General features: G+C 38.0%; 1 protein-coding gene across 1 annotated transcript; it reads right to left on the bottom strand.

Moving 5' to 3' along the window:
* Positions 1-4,870: 4,870 nt before the first annotated feature.
* Positions 4,871-11,534, bottom strand: fmoda (fibromodulin a). The gene is made up of 6 exons (XM_084731425.1): positions 11,381-11,534; positions 9,581-9,951; positions 7,564-7,686; positions 7,312-7,452; positions 6,952-7,219; positions 4,871-5,861 (listed from the first exon to the last, which is right to left on the bottom strand). The coding sequence occupies exons 2-6, from the start codon at positions 9,926-9,928 to the stop codon at positions 5,710-5,712; spliced, it is 1,032 nt and encodes a 343-aa protein (XP_084587551.1). The 5' UTR covers positions 9,929-9,951; positions 11,381-11,534; the 3' UTR covers positions 4,871-5,709.
* Between the last annotated feature and the right edge of the window lie 10,961 nt (positions 11,535-22,495).

Genomic DNA, 22,495 nt, shown 5'->3' with positions numbered 1-22,495 from the left:
ATACAGACAAGCCAAACTTGTTAGCAAAACGTTGCTAATTTACGCATCCAGTAGATACAGAGCAACATTATCATTCATGTGAGTCATGTTTCTTGTCATCTAGTGACACAAGGCCAATATTCACGCTCCTTTCACCTCTATTTTGGCCTCCACCAACCCCTAAAGAACTGCCTGACCTTTTAGCTGTCAAATGCTCCACCATGCTCCCACTAACTTTGTCATTGTTGTCTGCTGTTGAGCAGGAAATGTAAAGTAGGTTTTTAGGCCAAAAATGACACTGTGACAGTGCCGCAGGCCATAAAATCAAAAACAACGAGCAGGACGTTACTAAAACGCTATGTAGAGTGATGATAATTTTTATGTGGGCTTGTAATTATGAGCTCAAGTTCAAGTTCACTTTTATTAGTCATATATAGGTTAACACAGGGTCAACTAAGGTGACCAGTTCCCAACAAACTCAGTGTGGGACAAAGAGTATGTTTGTGTGGGACAATGTGAGACATGCTGCCAATGCTGAGAGGTAGTCTTTGTTCTGTGGTTGATTCAGTAGCACACAAAAGACGACAGTTATGTTTATTGTAATATATGATATATTAGTAGTAGTTGTACTCATTGTATTGATATAGTCTCTGTTTAGATATGCTTAATTTTCTTTGTGGTAGTTTCTATCATTTCTTCTAGATCTGCATAGCTTGTGAATTTGTGGTGGTTCTCAGTTTTTCCCACCGTGCATAGGTATAAAGGATGGTGACAGGTTAACCAGCACTTGACCTACATTTGCATAGTCTGATTGACATCAAACACAGCACCATCATGAAAGCTTTTTCTGCTTTTTTCCCCATTGGATACAAGCTAAGCATCTGTCCTTAAGTAGTTTGGCTTTTGAAAAGTTGAGCCAATCAAGTTCAACCCTTGGTCCAACCCTTGGTCACCCTAGGGTCAACCAGTACAATAAAATATGTAGGATTAGGGGAACAGGACAGCTAACCAGAGCAGTAGTTGAAATAAAAGCACTATATAGAGATAGAGATAGAGATAGAGATAGAGATAGAGATAGAGATAGAGATGAAATAAGAAAGACATTTATGGAATTAGATAAATAAAATACAACTACTACTAACACTATACTGACAATAGTAATACTTTATAAATACATCAGAATGAGAAATGAGGTGTGTATACAGAGTATTGCACATTGGATATGTATCAGTCCTGGTACAATGGCAGCAGTCATGGCTGATATGCATCAGCTGTGTTTAGGTTGGTTTAGGTATGAGTGACTGTTTCACGTTTTACATTTATATGAAAATATTGATTACATTCGCTTTAACCAAGCCACTTATCTTACCATATTTTGACCAAAAACATATTTGCCATCATTCATTTTGAGTTTTGATACACAAGCTTGGCTGTGACATGTGAAATGAATTTGGCACTGAAGTTACAGTACAGGAACAGGAAGTGGGATATTTATTTGCAGTGCCTTGCTTGATAATGTTCAAAATTGCTTGGCAGATACACAAGTCATCCTTTTTATGTAAACTTAAGCTGGAAGCATTATTTTTTGGGCTGTCCGTCCGTCTATCCATCTGTACCTTGAGGAATTTTCTACAATCTGCACTTAAGGATGAACTTATTAGAATTTTGCAGTTGAAATCCCAAAGATCAAAGGTCACTGTGACCTTACAAAAAACATTTCTGGGCAAGAATTCATATGTTAATGACAAATTACACTCAACACCTAATAGGATAATAGGATAAAATTATGAAGTGATTACATTTTATATCCAAAAAGTCAAAAGGTCAACTTCACTGTGACATCATTATATTCAGCTCTCTATCAGTCGTCTATCTATAAAAGTAGTCTCTAAGTGAAGACAGCATGTTTCTCACTGGAATCATACGTATCAATACGTAACTTCCATTTTGCCAAGAATGCACTCACCTTTTGATAACTTTCAAATTTAAAGTCTTGACAGCATACAACCATGAGGCGGTAATATTAGCTTGGATACTGAGTTCAGTAAGTCAACAGGAATCTAATGAATGTAGCAAAAATATGTCATGACAGCTTTATCAAAACATTTATTACTACATTATGTATGTGTCTTAGGTTTCAGTGTCTGTTATAAAGGATTTTCGTGTTCTGTTTCTTGGCATCACATTACAAACACTAACATTTGCATTTTGGAACGAAAAAGTTCTAAAATTAAACTCATCTATCATGCGAAATTAGGCAAATGAGAACAATCTCGTAGCCTATCAGCTGCACATGTGAATGTCACAAGCCACAATCCTACAATATCCCACAAGGGTTGAAGAATGCCATTATGCAAGTTGCATCACACAAACTACACAAGCTTTCCAGATGTTGAATATCCTGCCTGGATATTGGTATCGGCAGTTATTTGACAGCATGGTTATTTGTGCTTTAGAAGTTAACCACTTTGAAATGAACAAAATAATGTTTTATTTCTTGGATTCACTGCATTGCTGTTCACTCCCCAGATTGCTTGACTGCTACTGCTGTCTCTTTCCCTCTTTTGTTTGTTTAGCTGGTGAGGAGGGACCAATTTGAATGGTGCATTTACAAGCAGCATATTCTCCTGCATGTTCAACCATTACAGGATTCAACATTCACATTTTTCCCAGGTTCAAAGCCACGATGAGCAGAAAATCTCCCAAAACATCTCGTACATTGCACGCATTACATTACAATAACGGACTTTCTGGTGATGCATCATGCTGAAAGACATAAAACAGGCTTTGAAACAGTTTTTTCAAGAGCGAGTAGGATTATCAGTCATGGCTAACCTCTTAGTAGTCACACAGACAGGGTGTGGATATATCTCTGCTCTGTGTACCTGTGTGTAATTATCTCTGCTTGATGCTCTTTTGGTTTTGGAGCTATTTCGGTCAGTGACATGTTCCCCACAGCCTAACCACTGTAAATCATACATTATCTGTAATGACAGTATCTGCTGGTGTGATTACAAAACATAGTCATAGAGAAAATCATTATAAATATAGACATCCTGTGTCCTCTGACTGTCCCACCACTGGTCAGCTGACACACAAAGGCAGACATACTGCATGTGCACAAATCAATCCCAGCACAAACTAGTTCTTCATACACAGTGTTGTAGGCATGAAGAATTTTACTTGGTGTGTCCTGCTGTCTAATAACACTTTCAACCCAGCTGGAAGAGAAGGAGCTGAACAGTCTCAAGAATGGAAGGTGATCAAGAGCCAGATTATTTCATGAACATGGTATCTGTTTATCAGTTGAAATGCATTTAAATCTGTTTGATGCCTGATATTGTATCTATACAGAATTTACCATTGAGACACATTTGTCAGCCCTTAGTGTCAATGTTAACAAGTCATTCAAAATAGCAGGATTTGCTTTTGAGGTGTTGTTTAACGAATATTTATTTTCTCTTTCTGTTCATTGCCCATATAAACACTTGTGCTAACATCCTCTTAAAAGCTTTCCTCTGTGTTATCCATTGGTTTGACATATCAGACAAATATACCATCAGTTCTAGTGGTTTGACTCCTTTAAATGTAATGACCTCCTCATGCACCTCTAGAACAGAGAGTAAATAAAGATTTGTTTGGCTGGAGAGGATTTCAGCCTCTAAATCGGGAGGCCAAAAGATCAAGTGTCCTGAATGACTTTGCTGATATTTCACCTTACAAACAACTTGGACGTGCACGAGAAAGTTACTGACACCATCTCCAGTGAGCAGATGAAACTGTTAGGTTTGGATGGTGGATGTAAAAGGGTATTTATGCTGCATTTCAGGTCAGAATTTTCATTTTTAATCGTATAATCAGTGCTCTAGGGGCAAAATGCCAACATAAACAAAAAACACTGCAGCCCATGACAACTTTGCTTTGGCAAGTGTACACAAAATTGACCTTTAAGCAGCGCAGACTCCCTGCAAATACAAATGAAACAGAGGAGGAAACAATATTTACATTGCCTTTTACTTGATGCTTCACCATTTACAATGTACACTTCCATGTGCCCTTGTGTGATATGAAACAACTACTTCCTCATGAAGTTAGATGGATTTAAGTAAGAACTCTGACTTTAAGTAGTGTTCAACTGTACTTTTTCTAGTACCAGTGGGTGGGTTGTCTTGAGTAGCATTATTGAAAGGTAAGCGGATAATGAGCCAGAAGACAACTGGCAAAGACTGAGACCAGAGGGGTGTACTACAAAGCGAGATTAATGGGTTACCGAGCTATGTTGAGTCTAAAGCCAGGGTTTTCAGTGTCACAAAGGCGGGTCTCTTTTCACCTGGCTAGATCACCATGGTAACTTATGCTGAACTCATAACCTGGTCCATAACCTGGTCAGGAGCAGGTTATGTTCAGAGTTTCAGATTAAATTGTCCGTAAAAAGCTCCATTCTTTAACGAATTATTGTCCTAACAAGGTTGTTTATGAGCGGTATAGCTTATAAACTGAGGGAAGATGTTAAAAATGAAAAGTTGCTGAGCTGTATGTTCGTAATATCACTGAACAAATCCATATAATGCAAAAATGTAACATAATGTAATGTAACAGCAGCACAAACTGTATCATGACAGAAGATCTGTAATCTTAAAAAAATACATTACTAAATGCATTCTGAAGGTATGTCTCAGAAAATGTATCATACCTTTCACATCAACCTTTAAGTTCACAGTGAACCAGTGTCCAGAAAAACCTTAATTCAAAAGATTTATTGCATCACTTCAGAATGAACAAAAGGTGACTTCTTAATCCACCTTTAGTCCATCTGCATCAAGTCTGCATCACACACATACACACAATGACAGTAAAGTAAAAAATGAATGTAGTAAGCTGTAAAAATGTCTCTTTTTAAAAATCCCAACTTTTATTTATTTTGAAAGAAGCTTGTAAACAGAAACCCTTTGTCAGTATGATAACCAATCCATGCAAAGCATACTGCAACTCTCTCTAAGAACTCTGTATATGATTCACTACAGTACAGTATGGAGATATTTTTTCACATGATACATAGATATCGATCCATGTTTCCAAGAAACAATCAGTCACAGCATAAGATATCACTCTGGCACATGGTCGTCAGAGAAGTGAAGAAATTCTGTCATGCTTCTACGACAGGTAATGGTTTAAAATTAAACAGTTCACATCATACATAATATTTTTTATCATCAATTTATCAGACAAAACATTGGAAGGCATGCTGTAGGAAGACAGACAGAAATAAACAGTGAGATAACGACAGCTAAAATCACTGATTACAAAGATCATTGATCCTCACAACAACATATAAGGAGGATCAGGGTCAGATAATTTTCTGCACGCACAAAAAGAAACATCATGTGGCTCATCCAGTTTCTTATTAGGGTTTTACACTGCATTTTTGTGGCAAAGGGCTTTAATAAAATAAAACCAGGCTTGGACATTTGTCTAGGCTTATTAGAGAAACTCATAATATTTAAAGATTTACTTGTTTATATCTTCCACTGAATATGTCAGTGAAATTTTATAAAACCACTGCCATGTAAACAACGTCATAACGATAATCACTGCGATGTAAAGAGTTGACATTAAAGTATAATCTGCTGCCACCTGCTGTCGATATTAAATTATATTATTGCCCCTGCTGTCACACAAATAATATGCCACACTGTTGATGTACAGCATGCAGCTCTGCATCATACACAGTTAGACCTCGATGGTGGAAGCCATACGCAAGCAGAGGGATGACTCTGAAGGAATATCATGGCGACTGATCTCATTACCATCCAGTCGAAGTGTTCGCAGTTTGGAGAAGTTGGTCACATCCACAACTGTGCAGAAACTACCCAGAGTGAACTCTAGTGGGACAGACGGAGAGGCGGTGAAGAATTCATATTTGTTTCACACACAGTTGCATTGCAATATATCTACCAAACTAGTATGAACATCCAACATTTCAGCACCTGGATTATATATCAGTAAGGGAAATTAAACTACTGCTGTAGGAAATCTAGTATAAAACATAGTTTTATTTAGTTAAAGATAGGTAGTGATTCTGGAGAAAAAATAGCTGATTGTTGAGGCTCATTCCCAAGTAGACAAATACTGATGCTTTGGATTGAGTTGATTGTTTTGCTGTGTGGTTCCTTCCAAACCACCAAACCAGCATCTGTATTTGACAACCAGCTCAGCAATGAACTGTCTTTCTCCAGAATTATCCAGATTATCCCACCTCTAAAGGGAGGGTCCAGTAATGTTATTATTATAATTGTTAGGTTTTAAAATCATCCTATATCTTATCAGTAATGTTCTTTATGTATTGAAGTTTGAATATTCAACATACTGGCCTATTCATGCATGTCTGGAACAGAAAAGACTTAAACTTTGGTCAAAGTTCAAATGGTTTAATGTCCAAAGGTGTTTTTACTTCAAAAACATTTTCCCATGTGGCCTGACATAAGTTTCTGCATGATAGTGTTGCTACATACAATCCCCCCAGGTTGAGGGAGGAGTGCACTGACATTCCTATGTCACTGCTTTTTGTCTAAGTGGGAGTTTACACAAACCTGGAAAATGCATATGGAGTCGCCCTTTAACATTTTACAAGTTTGAAAAACACTAAAAAGGTATGATTTAATCAGGTTTGATTTACAGTGGCTTGAAAATATTTCCCCTCAACTGTCTGATTGCGGTTGAATTTTGCTAAATCCCGATTGTTGCATGGAAGCATGTGACATCACCTTTTTCCAACTTAGCCCTGTCCACTTCAAACCAGTGAGACGAGTACAATACCATGTGAAACTTCGTGAAAATTATGTATTTATGTAGAACCTCCATTGGTCATAGATAGAAACTGAGAAAATGTTTTTAGGTCATTTAGCAACATTTTGAAATAATGTTTTGGATAAGTTCTTTAAAAATGTGTAGACAAATAGCAAATAATTTTACCTTTGATCTGGTTAGCTTGCAGATAGAGATGCTGTAGTGTGCTGCTCACTGGGGGGATTCTCTCCAGTTTATTATAGCTCAGGTCCAGCTCCACAAGCCCAGTCACATTAAAGGTGTTGGGAGGGATACCTTTGTCTGTTAGCTGGTTGTGGGCCATCCTGACATACTGCAGCTGAGTAAAGCCACCCAAGAAGCTCTCTGGTAGAGAGTCGATGGAGTTGAACTCCAGGTAGAGTTGGTGCAGCTGTTCGGGGAGTGCCTCTGGGACCTAGGAACAGTTCATGAAAAAATTGTAGAAAGAGTGGCGATTATGCAGACACTTAATGGGATTTTAACAGACTCACATATACACACAGTTACCTTCGTCAGCTTGTTGCCACTGATGTCCAGCAGTGTGAGGGATTTCAGTGCCTTCAGTGATGTGCCCATGTCTGTGACAGCGTTGTCATGGAGATACAGGATAGTGAGGTTATCCATTCCCTCAAGGTCTGCAGGTGTTACCTAGGCAACAGTATAAATAATTGTCAAGTATAATGTCTCTGATTTACGGCCAAAACAGCTAACAAGAAAAGGGAGGTCTCTGAGTGAATATCAAACTGTGCCAAACATTACCTTTTCAATCTTGTTGTTGTTTACTCTCAAGTCTCGCAGGGAGCGAGGGAGGTTCGAAGGAATGCTGGTCAAATTGTTGTGTTGTAAGTATAAACGGTCTAATCCTTCCAACTTCAGAAAGGCCTATAAAATGATGAAGAGAATGAATAATTCACTAACATGCACATAATAGTTACATCACCAGCATGAAAAAGTCCTATTGAAATCACATGAAGTTAACCCTTTCTGCAACAATGTCAGTGTGTTTGCACCAGTGTGTGTTTTTTTTTAATTATTAAAAGAAATAAAATGGTCTTTAGGGAAATATACTCAGGCAGCTGGTGGGTGTCAGTGTCTGTGTTTGATTGACAGCAGCTGGCACGCTGAGAACCAGTAGGGGAATGAGACACAAAGTAAACAAACTTTGGCTGTAGCCACAAATCATGGGCAAACAGTGTGTTGAGACATCTTTTTCCAGTTGTTTTCTATAGGCAGGAAGCATTTTGCATGCTGTTAATGTGCCCTGGGCTCCTTGTGCTTTGAACACTTGGAGTGTCTCGGGTTTTTTTTCAGGAGCGCTCTGACATTCTGCAGCTGAAAAAGCTTCAACTCAGCGCCCGTCATTTGCATCTTTTTCCTATTTCCCATTATTAATAGAGATGAGCCTTCTGTGGTGGAGACAAGATAGTTTACAGATACATAGAAATAACAATCATGGAGGACAAATCATTGGTGGCTGTAGCTGGATGTGATTTTACCAACTGTAGTTAACATAATTTCAACAGAAAACAGCAGCCTGAAAGCTCATAAGTGTGGCACCTGAAAGTTTGGGTAAGTTGTTTTCATTCATCTAAACTGCACTAATAACTGTTAATACACAGTTCATGGTTGCCCTCTGCCTGTCAATATTTTATTGCAGATGTTTAAGTAGCTGACTATCTGCTAACTAGGAAATTAACCATTTCTAATGAACCAAAATATTAGGTTACAAACCAGAGTTTACTTCACAGTCGAATCAAGAATAGGATAAGGACAGCTGATTTATTGTTTGCCCAGGAAAAATTAAAAAAAAACACACTATGTTGCTCTTTTTACAGCTTCAACAAAAAAAGGCAGCGCTGTGTGCCTGGTGTTTTGCAACCTTCCAGATGTGCTATGTGTGATCAGGGCCTAAACGATGGATCACACCAGCAGCAAAACCAACTGAAGTGACATTTGCAGATACGTTTAAATACCAGCTTTTAGCAGCACTCTACCTTTTGTTTGGTCGCTCATTCAACAAGCTAAGGTGCAGGACAAGATGTGTTTATGTTACGTAAGAATGAGAGGCTAGGAAAAGCTAATGTAGACTGTTAGTCAAAGGCTACATCTGAAATCACTCCCTTGTATATGACAGACACTTACTCAATAGTTATCATTAAATTGAGATTTTGGACACTTATCATCATCATTTTCCAACATCACCAACAGCTGCTGAGTAACACAACTGTATTTTTAGCATCTAAAAATGTGTTGTCTTGCAGTGTGAAATTATAGTTGAGGCTTACTTTAAAGTGGATAGATTTATACATTTTGACACTCAAATAAAATGGCAGCCAGTAAATAAGGTTTACTATATAGTGAATTATTTCAGACATAGCCAGAGACCTACAGTAACAATATTCCAGTGGATTAATGCAAAGACATGGGGGTGCCACCATCAATAAAACAAATGCCTGCCTTACAGTTTATTATGGGTTTTTTTCTTAGAGGAGAACACAGGACATAATTGTATTTTACTGAGTACATTCATGTATGCTGTAGCAAAGAAAAAACATGCAACTTAATTTGAGCTTATCTTCAAACGACCACATGCCCGAACGCATAATAATAGACCTTTTTTTTTTTTAACTCACATGCACCAATAAAACTATTACTTATTCCTTTGTAATTAGATAATCTGCCACCTGCCAGCCATCTGATAACCATTAGGACCTAAATGACTTCTTCTGAGCTCACATGTGTTGCTCTGTCTGTTTGAGGCCAGATGTGGGTTTACCTTTTTGCCAATGGCGTCAGATGTCAGCTGGTTGTTATTCATTATGAGCCATACCAGACTGGTTGCATTGATCAGTGCTGCGTCGGGCACAGCTGTGATGGCATTGTTTTGGAGGTACAAGTATTTCACACGTGAGGGGATGGTTGGCATGGCTGTCAGGCCCCGTCCATCGCAGTACATGGCGATGGGGAAGGTGGGGGGGCAGTCACACTCATCTGGACATGCCCCTCCTGTGCTGTCCGCCTGCAGGGAGGCATGCCGGCTGTACAGCCAGGCGAAGGGGTCCCGGTCATGGGAGAGAGAGAGTGGAAGCAGGGCAGACAGGAGGAAGACAATCACCACACGCATGGTCACAGTCACACAAATCTTCACTGTAGAGACAAAGACAGAGAGACAAGGCAATGAAATTCAGTATAGAAATAAAGTAATCCACAAAATGACAATAATTGTGTTCATGAGGCTGTGTTGACTGATATTTTAAACATTTTCAAACAGATACAGCTCAGAGTCAACCATAATATTCCTGTGCTCTATCCATTAAGGGCAAGTTCCTCTCTTATATAATATACAGGTAGGGGAGACCAGAGATGATAATGAAACATTTTGTGTTAACTGGGGATAGATGTAACAGTGAGAGGTACCTTGCTAAAAAAGAAAAATGCTTGGTGTGTGGAATGTATTCCTGAATGTGTATGTGTCACATAAGTGTTCAAACACTGTTATAGTTGTGGCAAATGTAGAAGGCTGCCCCTGGTCTGCTGGCTTTGTGGACCCAGAACTGACAACGTGCACACTTGACCCAAACTTATTTTTGCCTCGAGACTGCAAAGTGTTCCATGCACAAAATGCAGAAATTCTTATTATTTTAATAAACTATTACAACTATCCCAATCACTAGCAACCATTACATACTGTAGCTAATTACTTAATCATGTGGGCTTGAGGGTAGAATGAATTCATTAAATCTGACTGAAGAATATTCTACTTCAGCTTACACAAGTTAAACCTTTATATCTACAATATAGTTTTTGTTTGGCAACAATATATATATATACATATATCGAGAAAAAAATTGCGCTTTCTTACCTGATTCTTTTTGGTCAAGAAAAAAAAAAATCCACAATGTTTCTCACAGAGATATGTGACTTCTCCCCAGAGGTCAATAAGGAAATGGGAGTGCACAATATTGATGACATCACTGCAGATCTTTTTTGATTGATCAAACTGATAGTGTTACAGTGACATGTTGTTACACCACTTCCCGGTCTCCCCTACAGGATTTCCAAACTAAATGAATAAAATGTTCATTAAGTCACCAGAAAGTTTAATAATAAACTTTGCAAAAACTTCTCTCACAACTTTAGAGGACAAGTTACTATTTCATGAATAATTTTCTTATAAGCACAATCCTAGGTTCACTATTATCATGTAGAGATTAAATGAACAGCCAAATGTGCAGTGCAGCTACTGACTTTGTTTTGAATATGTAACTGCCTGCAGAGAGGTACATTCTTAGGGGTCTTAGCCCACAGGGAGTCTAGAAAGGAAGTGTTAAAAAAAGAGAAAAAATATCCATGAATGCCAGCTTTGTTAATGCTTCTCACTGCTGCCCAAAAACTGTGGGAACATATCCAATAATTACCCTCTGATTTGCACAAGAAAAAAAAAAGCTCAAACAAAATATGACTCTATCATCATGTGTTTATTCATCTCCTATTAGGTTTCAAGGAAAAATACCACAGAGACTAAGAGACACATGTTCACACACATGCATGTACATACAAAAACACACACACCTACCTGGTCAGAGAGACTGGCCCTCCTTGTCCCCTCTCTCTCACTGAGTGTGCTAAGGACTAGAGGGGACTCTCACAAGCACTTTGTAGAAAAAAAACCTTTCCTCCTCTCCCTGCCTTCTTTTCCGTTTTGCCAGCCCCCCTCTCCATGCCTCCCTCTGATCCCTCACGGTTGGTTTCTCCACCCGCCTGCACCCCATTTTGTTCACTCAGGCATGGCCCAGCACACCCCACACCCCACTCTGGAGCCTCTTTTTCCACTAATACCAGTGATGTGAGATGCAGCTGTGAGGGACTGTTCCCATCTGTGTGCAGCACATTCAGTACCTGAACCCCAATATATCTTCAAAATTTAGACCATTGCCTTTGACCCTTAATTATAAAGGAAAATAGGAATAATGGGTAATAATTTAATTTTCAGTTGCAACCATTTAATATTCAAGCACCTGAAGAATGATAGATCAGGTTCACAGCTCACTGTGGAGAATTTATGAAATACTGAATTTTTGGGGTTTCTAAAACTCAAAGACTCAAGTTTATCTAAAGAAGAAAAGTAAATTACCTCAACAAAAGCATGTGTACATGCATGCCTATGCATGCAAGTCCCTCTTGGTCTACCCTGAGTCTGTTTTTAAAATGGTGGCATGTGAGTAACTTGAAGATATTAAGGCTAAACAGCACACTGAAATATGTTTCTGAAACTATGGACACATACTAGAAACCAAGAAATAGGCAATGTAGTAACAGAATTTTGGTCTATGTTTGGTTGGCATTTCATAGTTTGACAATTTGATCAGAGTTTTGTGAGCAGTGTGAGTTCAGACGACCCCCCCCCAACTTTGGTGGTCTACAGCGACCTCCTGGGTAAATGCCATATATAGCACCTTTAAAAGGACGTATATCTCAGCCCTAAATCACATAATAAAACCATTTTAATCTAATTCGGGGATTGGAACTGTTTCACCATAAATGCATCACAACTTTTGGCATGCCGGTGCCCCACCACATATAGCTGGTGCCTTTTATATTTTTTGCCCCTGTCCTTTAGACAGTCTAAGCCCACCACTGCCCCCCACTGTTGTTAAAGCAAAAGAGTAAAAATAATTAGAGAAGTTTTGTGTACTTGTGCAACTTGGTTTATGAAATACAAATGTAGTTCAAACTGTAGTTACTGTACAACAACACCTGGGCTTCTGTTTTGGTAAATAATAGTGACTAAATATCTCCGGAAACTTAGAGCTCACTGTAGCAGACAATGTGAAAAGGTTCATGTAAAGGTGATTTCAGTATTTGACTTATTTTCTTGCAATAACATACTAACATACTTCTGACAATACTAGGCTGTGTCGATGTTTTTTTGCTTTCAGACATTTAGATAGACTGCTGAATGACAACTACCATGATATTAAAACAGTTTTCTCCCCACTCAGCAAAGATTCTTGTGCAAGACAAAGTTTTGTTGTAGGGGAGGATCCAGCTATCTCCATTCCCCTCCAACAACCTTACATCTTGTAAAGGGTTAAATGAAAACATGTGTGGCGGTCTTCTCATGTTGTCTGTCTGGTCTTAATGTGGGCCTCTTCCTGCTCTCTCTCCTCCGACATGAGGTCCATCTGAATCAGTGCTTTTGATTCAGTTTTAGCTTTTGTCTCTGCAGTCGAGGATTTTCCTGGTTATTTTTTTTTTTTGGGGGGGGGGGTGTCCTTTCTTCCTCTCTCCATCTTTGTCCCTGTTTCTTGTCATAATGGGACACTTTTCAATAGTGTGACAAGGGAAGAGGAGTGTGATTGTTGAATAGATACCCAAACATGTCTGTAAAGGAGAATGATCAGTCTGAGCCTTAACATAACATCCCAGTGATTGAACAGCACTGAAAAAGTGTTGCCTTTGGATGTATCACTTCATGTTGACTAAAAACCCTCTGGTCTGGTGTTTCCTCCAGAGATCCACAAACAGTCCTTATGTATTATTTTCACCATCATTTTCTGCTTGTTTCACCTTCTGCAGTGCAATAAACAAGAAAAGGCCTGTGAATATGCGGAAATGGCACATCAGATGTGCAAACATACACTGCCTGTGATGTAATGGAGTTTGGTTGGTTCAGAGATTGTGATGTTTGTCTTACATAATGTCAGTTTCCTGCCAGAAAAGGCTGTCTGACAGCAAAGCAAAGTTGTAAACATATTCTAAATATAGTGTTTTCTTAAACTCATGCAGATTTTTTAGGTTGACCTTTTTTAAATGGCTAACATACCTTGTGTTACTGACACTGGTCATAGCAGTTCATTGCCTAGCTTTCATGCTGGTCTTCTCTGTGTTTCCAAACTGGAGGCGTGCCAGTTGGCATCTACTGCAGATAATACACTGATAATCGATAGGTACCTCAACCCAACTTCAAATAATCCAAACCAATGCTTTTATGGAAGTTATGTTTGCCACCAATATGAAAGACCCTCCCCTGCTCTCTTGAAAGAAAAATAACAAAACCCTCCCTATTCCTCTCCACTCCTAATAAATTTTAGACAGTCCCTTAGTATAGCTTAACAGAAACCCTGTCTAAAAATGACATATTGTGCTTTTACAGCCGGTTTCTTGGCTGGGTGTGCTGACTTCCTGAAGTTTTTGCTAGCAGCCTGGAAACCTCACAGTTTTATTCCCCTCATCTGTATGTTAAGCTAAGCAAACTGTCTCCTGGCTGCAGTGTCATATTTCGCATACATACAGTTTATGAGAGTGGCATCAGTCTTTAAATCTAACTTCGCAAGTAAGCATGTTTCTCAAAATGTCTAATAATTTCTTTAAGTCTGTTATCTCATTTTTAATATTTGTCCAAGAGCTACATCATCTCTTTCATCTCCATCATCATGGATCTCCAAGTGATCTTTGAAGAAACAGCATTGGAAAGACTGCTACACGTTATCTAAGCTGGCTGTTAGTGTAGCTATTGCGTCTGATGTTTGATAATAAATATATAATAAAAAAAAAAAGGGAAGAAAGGAACGACCAGATGGTCACATTGCATTACAGCTGAGCTGGTGAGGAATTTATGGGTCCAAGACTGTGATCGTTGAAGACTGGAATGAGGACACTTGAACACTGGCAACTCAAACAGGAGAGACAAACAAATTACTTAACATAATCTCAGAGATGAGAAGTAAAAAAGTGAAAATACTTTGTTACACTATATAAGTAGATTTTTCAGGTATCTGTACTTTGAATACCATAACAAGACAAAAACATAAGATGAAAACAACTAAAAGATGTAACAAAATAAAAACGATGCAAAAGTTGCAACAAGATGAAAATGACAAAAAAAGATGTAACAAGGTGAAAACTACCTAAATAACCTAAACAACCTCAATAAATACGTTACAAGACAAAAATAACCAAAAAAAAAAAAAAAAAAATGCAACAATACAAATATAAAATAAATGACATTAAAAAATGTAGCAAGACAAAAATGACATTAACAAGACAAAAATGAAATAAAAAATACACAACAAGATGAAAATGAAGAAAAGGACATGAAGATGCAACAACACGAAAATGATGTAAGAATACATAACCAGACTGGTAGAAATGTTCTTTGGGGCTACTTTTTACTTTTAAACTTTGAGAGCCTGTATATTTTCACTTTTTCTTGAGTAAAGAAGTGGAATCAGTACTTCTGCTTTTACCAGAGTCTTTTTTTTTACACAAGTATCTGCACTCCTACTTGAGTGTTCTTTATTGCTATTCTGCAGTTTGTGGCTGCAGCATCAGGAAACACTATCTTTCTTCTCCTCTGTGTGTCCGCAGGCATCTGTGGACAGCAGATGCAGCAGAGCTGACCAGGCGATGCTCTGTCCAGCCTTGTGAACACTACACCAGTCGTATTTAAATGTCATTTTATATGTATAATTGACTTACAACTCGGTAAAGCTTTGTTTTTTCTCTTAACAGGTCGAAAGAGCTGTTTGGAGAAGCACCTGTGAACTGAACCAGGATGAACTTCAACCCTTTCCTCATTCCTGAGGAGGTAAATATCTCTTGCAACATAACATCAAAGGCTTGTTTATATGAGGTAGTTAAATAGTTAAAATCTAGTGTGTGTGTGTGTGTGTGTGTATGTGTGCGTGACAGAAAGATACCTATCTACATATACAAACAAAATAAAGAATAATGAGTGCAGAGTGAAAAACAAAAGGTGCAGCAGCTATAATTTAGAGTGAGAAAAATTCAGGGACTTCAAAGTAAGAGGCCCAGGTGGACTCTCTCTTCATAGCCCCTCCTGTCTGGGTCATGAGCAGCGCTGAGCACGGATCAGAAGATCAGAGGACCAAGCCTTTTTTCCACTCAGGCCGTGAACTCACTACAGGAATGTCGCAGGAATTCCATTCTTAAGCTCGCTTCTCTGGCCACTCACCTGCAGAAAAAAAACTGGTATATGAAATATTTAAAGCAATGCTAAATATCCACTCCGCTTTCTTCAGTCCTTCATATGTGTGTTTATTGCCAGAATTAAAGTAGGTCAGTGAGAGGAAATTCACTTTTTTGGAGGTCTGAAAAGGATGAAATGGTTTCATTGTACCGTATATGTATGGCCATCAGATGTTCTTTCATCTGGCTGCCATACAGATTCATGTGTCCTTAATGGGTATGAATTCATAAAAACTGCAGTGTTTCTATTAATAAGTAAGATGTTACAAATATATTTTATTTTTGCTGTAGAGGACAGAAAATTCAGAATAGAGGAAGGAGACACAAGAAATAAAATATAGTGTAGAAACCATAAATCCTATCTTATCAAGGCTGGGTTGCACCAACAAGGATGATCTTAAATTTAAGAAAGATTACATTTAAACCTCTCTTTAAACCTCAGTTTAGTTTTAGCTCTAAACGTAGATTAAGTTTAATTCTGCTGTACATAAATTCCTGTTTAAAATATGCTCCAGTATTGACTTTAAACTTAGACCTGAAGAAGTTTAACTTTAACAATGGCTGCATTTTTGAGATTGAGAAAAATAATCAAGTTCCTCAAAGAACTTTGACCTAATTGGGTTTTATGTTGTGTCTCTTCTTTTGTTCAGTTCAGTTGATAATTTGCCTGACAAGTTTTTCTCAAAGGAGAAATTAGAGTTTTTCTGCCGAGTCATCAAAAGAAGGCTAACTAGACCAACTAACTAACAAGCTAAACTAACTTTTTAGCTAGATAACAAACAATATAACATTCTTTTATTGTTGTTTTTTCACTTTTAAGCTTAATAGCAAATAATGTAACATTTTGTTTACTTTTTACCAAGCAAGCAAAACAAAGCAACTTTTTGTTAAATTTCTGGAAAGCCAGCAAAAAATATAACTTTTTTTTTTTAGCTGGCTAACAAAGTATTTTGGCTACGTAAGTGTCTCCATATTGATGGAACTCTATTTCATTTTGCTTTAAATTACCAATCTCTCAGTGTCATTCTCTCTAAAATGTGCAGGAAATTGCATTGACTTATTGTCATTTCTGAGACACTAACTCTAATCTTCACTATAATTATTACATGTCTAAACCCAACTCTTACAAGTCTGAACCCTACAATTCAATGTTAAACTTTGAAGGAACCACAGTATTGTCTGCACACTGTGATTTATACAAATACTCACACATCCTGCAACTGACAATTCAACATCTGTGGGTCCTTTTGAAGTATCTTCAACAGCAATAATTCTGACTTATTGTGTGCCAAAGAAAATACACTGAGTTATAATTTGCATACAGACATTGTTTAATGCCATAACAATGTACAAATAGCATATATTCATAAGGAATATGCACTCATTATGAATTAAACAAATGAATTCTTCAAATGACAGAGATTCAGTAGTGGTATTCCCTGGACAATCTGTCTCCTTGAGGTAACTTGAACCATGACACCCCAGGGCACAGAGGGCAGCATAAACCATGCGATAGAAAGCAGATGTCCATGCACACACACACATACTAACACAAACACACACACATAAATCACGCACAGATGTTCATGATTACACCACGTCAAGCTCCTCATCTTTTTCTCATACAGATAAAAGCAGCAGATTTTTATGTATGTATGTTGGCAACAATTTTAATTACGGGTCTAATCTAACTTCTGGTGACATCTTGAGAAAATTTATTGTTTGAGCAGTGTTAAATTTGCTGTGTAAGATTAAAAAGGAAATCTTAAAAATAAACTGAAGGGTGTCATGGTTACCAAGTGGTCTGTGATGCACATAACTGCACCGTCTCCAGTTTAACACTGTTCCATGATCCATCTGTTGTACAGCAGTGTCAGTGTGGATGAAAAAACACTGCATTAATTCTAATAACAATTATAATTAATATTTGTCAGAGTTTTGTTTTATATTTCTTCTTCTTCAGTCTTAAAAATGGGTATTAGTCAAATGAACATATATTAGTTATTGGAATTAATGTGTTTCTCAACGTTGACCTTTTCCTTAGTTTATACCAACCTGTACCAAGCTTTGTGTGGTGTTGATTACAGAGGAAATGGCACCCTCCAGTGTTAGTGACAGGAAGTGTCGAGGGACAAATTGAGGCAGCAAATGGTGACTGAAATTATGAGAATAACAAGAAGTGGAAGAGGAAACGGACCAAAGAGTCAAATTAATGCAGGCTCAGCTCCTGTGGAATACTGAATGTTTCAATCTCTGAAATTAACATGTTAACCAATGTGAGCATCTGTATTTCTGTAATGTTGGACAATCACTGTTAGGTAACAATTAATAAACACACTTTAGTCTGGGTATCATAATCTAAAACATTTAGCCACAGAGATAGACATTTCCCTTGGGGATTGGAGATTAAAATGGAGCGAAAAGAGAGTAGATATTGGACTTTCATTCATGAGGTGGACAGAAACACAACTCAAAATGAATGCTGTAGTTGCTCTGCTGAATGTGTAAACTGTCATATCAGCTTAAAAAAGTCACTATCAATTTTATAACTTTCCACTCTGCCAAAGTAGCCCCAAAAGATTACTGCAGATTTAAAGCGCTCAGCTTGACTGATCTGATGATGAGGATCATGTGATCTAATTGAAAGCCCCAGAACAACTAAATGGACCTTAATGTGAGATTGTTTTGTTAACCGCTGTTTCTCAGGCCAAACTCAAACCCACAAACCTGTGGGGTGTACAGTCAGTGTCACTCACCAAAACACAATGTTTATATTTCTGAGGTCTAATGTGTTAAATGCATTTACTTTATCATAACACATTTGCTGATGGGATTTTTTTAAATTTCAAATTCAGCATGATTGAACTCCATGTGTGAGTATCTGGAGACGTGGTTTTCAAGGATCAAGTTTAAGCATGCCCTTCCTGTACAATATCTCATGAGCTGCTTGAGGAAGTGCCAGCTCTCAAACAGGAAACCACCCGAAGGCAACTTCTCCTCAGGGAAATGTAATTGTTGTGAAAAGATGATGACTCATTAACAAGAAATCATATCCAATTGATAACTGAACATTAAACGAGATTTTAACTGGGTATGAAACAGGCTCAATTTAATACTGATGCCTCTACAGTATATCACCTATTTAAGTTAACAAGACCATCAGTGAAAAGATTGGCTATTCCTATACAGTTGCTCACCCCAAAATCAAAAATACATATTTGATTCCTGGCCCGCTGTGTTATTTGACCATCTAGATTTTTTTTTGGTATGAGTTGCTGAGTTTTAGAGGTATCGACTGGATATGTCTGCCTTTTCTCCAATATAATGGGTCTAAATGGCATAAATGGCAGAAACATACATTTGAAAAAAACCAGTGTCTTTCTACAAACTGTGACCCAGTTTACTCAAGATAATCCACTTTTTGTGAGCAGTATCATGTAGGGGCTGCTTTCTTTCTGCAGTAGACTCTACTGGAACTACTTGGGAATCTACTAGAAAGTACGTCCTACATGAAACTGCTCATAATAAGGTCTGTGAATTATCATGAGTGATCAGGTCATGATCTTTAGAAAGAGACACAGGTTTTAAATTTTTATTTTTTAAATTTTGGGGTAAAGTGCCCCTTTAATGCCTGCTACTGGGAAAGACTCTATTCGAAATCAGATAAAACAAGCCTGTGTTTACATTTTACTAAGTTACAGTGTAATAATGGATGGCAATAATGAGTTGACATGTGATAACATGGACACTTTCATGTCTATATTTTTGTTGATTTTTTTGTATTTTCTATTATTTCCTTTAAAGGTAAAACATGCTGTATTTATTATTTACTGTTTGTAAACACACCAGAAAGATAATTGTTCACCGAGTCTCATTCCCAGGTTGTCAAATACTGACACTTTGGGTTGGTAAAGCATCCTGAATGCAGCACAATAATGATAAAATATGGAAATGCAGGCAGAGGGCAGCATTTCTAAAGATACAGACCAAACACTTCTAGTGGGTCACAAGTAATGATTGAAAAAGATTATAGAACCTATATGTCATTTTTTAGGAAAATCCTGCTTTTTATGCCTTTAATTTCCAGGCATTTCTGCACAGATGCTGATTAAAACCGTAATCAGTTGGGATTACCTCTTCTTTTACACACCATCAATAGTTCTGACCAAAAAAAAAGCAAAACTTATCATTCATAGTTATTTGTCTTGTATACTTAATTTGAGGGTGTATCTTTCCTGTGCTATAAATCTGGAAATTGCAATCACTTGAAATAGATATTTACTACAGGTGAAATTTGATCTACTGTATTTCTAGTCATTATGGAGCATTTGGATGATGCAGCACCGCCTAAAGTTTTAATGCAGCATTTAGCTTTTCTTTCTTGTTTCCTTTCCTCCATTTGTCCTCAGTAAAATGGACATTTCTGTCTATATATATACCCATCCATCCAATTTCTATCCTGTGCAGACTTACAGTAGAAGTTTGGAGCCTGTCTAGCATATTGGGTGCTGGTATAGGAAATGTTATGCTTAATAAATTATATAAACACTGTACTGATGTGTAGAGAGTATAATGCCGTTATGTTTCAGTGAAAGGTGTTATTCTGAAGCAGAGGGATCAGAGCCAGCAGAGGATGGAGCGAGGCCTTTTCCATTTCCTTCTTCTGTTTATGACCAAACCAGACGCAGACTGAGTAGAACAGAGTGTGTGTTTAGGATGGAGCTCTAACTCATGTTTCCAGAAACTCTCACTCAACCAGTTAGAAAGACATGACACTGTTTGCCAGGAAATGAGACACAATGTGACAGACTGAAAATTGCATTGTTTTCTTTTTGTTTGTAGCAATGCCAGTGGCATGGCCACATTGAATTACCTCTTTGAACTTTAATATTTTTGATAACCTTTGGACTGACTACAATTAAATTTTGTATAGACATGGTCACTATGAATACTGATGACGTTGGTGGAGTTGACTTTTCAGATTTTTTGGATTTCAGAAGCTGTTATTTTTTGGGGGAGGATTCCTAAGGGATCTCCATGTGATGGGAGTCACTGTTCTTCATGGGGATGGGACAGGACAGGGAAAAAAAGTCAGCAGGAATCATAATAGTAATATTACATTTTTTTTTCCTAAAAAGACACATGTGGATTGATTGAAGTTGGATAGGAGTCTGGGACTGGGAAAGGACAGGTCTTTTTGTTCATACTGTCACAGGACTGGGATGGGATGGGAGTATTTTTGTGGAATTGGGATGGACCAGGAGTGAAAATCCGCTCGCACGTCATCCTCTATTGAATGTATTCCCGTGAAATTTCGTTAGATATCCATTGTTCCTTGACAATGAGTCTGACTGACTTTTGTGATCCCCTGAATTTTCTTTGTGAACCACCGTGAGATTTTAAGTAAAATATATCAGTGGACGCATTGCCATCAAATTTGGTAGAGTCATTCATGTTCCACAAACCGAATTGCTTGCCTACAACTTCTGTGATCTCTTAAAGTGGCAATGTCGGACTTTTATATTTAAATGAATGATTTTTTTTTATTCAAACCCTTGCCAAACAAGTATACCAACAGTATGCCAGTGAGTACGAGTTTTTAAATCTGATGTCTGTGGCAACATTCCTGCACTGGTGCAGTGATGCCTGTCTGGTGTTAAAAGGCATAAATGTTTATTTTCTCCAACACTTTTCTCCAAAACTAAATAACATGACATTCTCATCCACTTCAGCTCTAGAATGTGTTAAGTGCAAATTAGCAAATGTCAGCATAGTAACATGCTGAAACAAGATGCTGTGAAAGATTATATCTGCTTAGCATCAGCATGTTAGCTCTGTCCTTGTGACCATGTTACCATGCTGACATTAGCATCCATCTCCAAGCACTGCTGTGTCCTAGTCTTGTTTTTTGGTGTAAGTGAAAGAATTAATTTCTTTCATGACACAACAGACATGAACCATCACAATTCATCAGCAACATGTAGTTAGTGTCACTGGCACATGTACACTGCACACACAGATATCCCTTTGTACTGCTCTCTGATTACTTACACATTCATCAACTGTATGTAAAAATAACACTAAACTGCTGCAGTACCACACACAGTGTGCTATTTACAGTAAAAAACATGTTTTTTTCAGGGTTTATGGTTAAAGGAAAATGCTTCATCACCCCCAACCTGCCCAAACAGACACTCATTATGTCACAAATTTATGTCACTCCATCGTGGGAATTGTTATTCATTGCGTTTTTCCTAGAGGGCGATCTTTTTATGCTCTGATCAGGAACTACCATCCCTACTTTTCCCTCTTGCTCTCCACCTTGCCTCTTTTCTCACTGCACACCCCTCATATTTGGGGGTGGGTGGGATTCCAGAATCTGGAATCGTTTTTCTCTCTTCTGCTCTACTCAGATGCTTGCGCACACACACACACACACACGCACACACACACACACACACACACACACACACAGATGGACACAGATGCACACACACAGGCACACACAAGGATACACACTTATGCACACAGAATGGTCTGTTTGGCTCCCCAGGTACTTTGTGGCTTCAGTGCCTCCAGGCAGAACACAGACTGTAGACCTAATATCTCTCTCTCTCTCACACACACACACACACACCAACACACACGTATTTTCACACACGTAATCTTGAATGGTGATCAAAATTATCTCATATTCTCT

Source organism: Lutjanus erythropterus, chromosome 2 (genome assembly GCF_056507025.1).
Source record: "Lutjanus erythropterus isolate fLutEry1 chromosome 2, fLutEry1.hap2, whole genome shotgun sequence".
Taxonomy (NCBI): Eukaryota; Metazoa; Chordata; class Actinopteri; order Lutjaniformes; family Lutjanidae; genus Lutjanus; species Lutjanus erythropterus.
Note: the sequence above shows the minus strand (reverse complement) of the source record. Positions and strands in the feature narration are given on the sequence as shown.

What these genes read in the sequence shown, in the direction of transcription:
- fmoda (XM_084731425.1), bottom strand. Translation starts at nt 9,928, where the DNA reads ATGCGTGTGGTGATTGTCTTCCTCCTGTCTGCCCTGCTTCCACTCTCT. An exon ending in GTGGCAACAAGCTGACGAAG is followed by an intron (nt 7,220 to 7,311) that starts GTAACTGTGTGT and finishes AACTGTTCCTAG; the next exon opens with GTCCCAGAGGCACTCCCCGA. An exon ending in GCAAGCTAACCAGATCAAAG is followed by an intron (nt 5,862 to 6,951) that starts GTAAAATTATTT and finishes CTGTCCCACTAG; the next exon opens with AGTTCACTCTGGGTAGTTTC.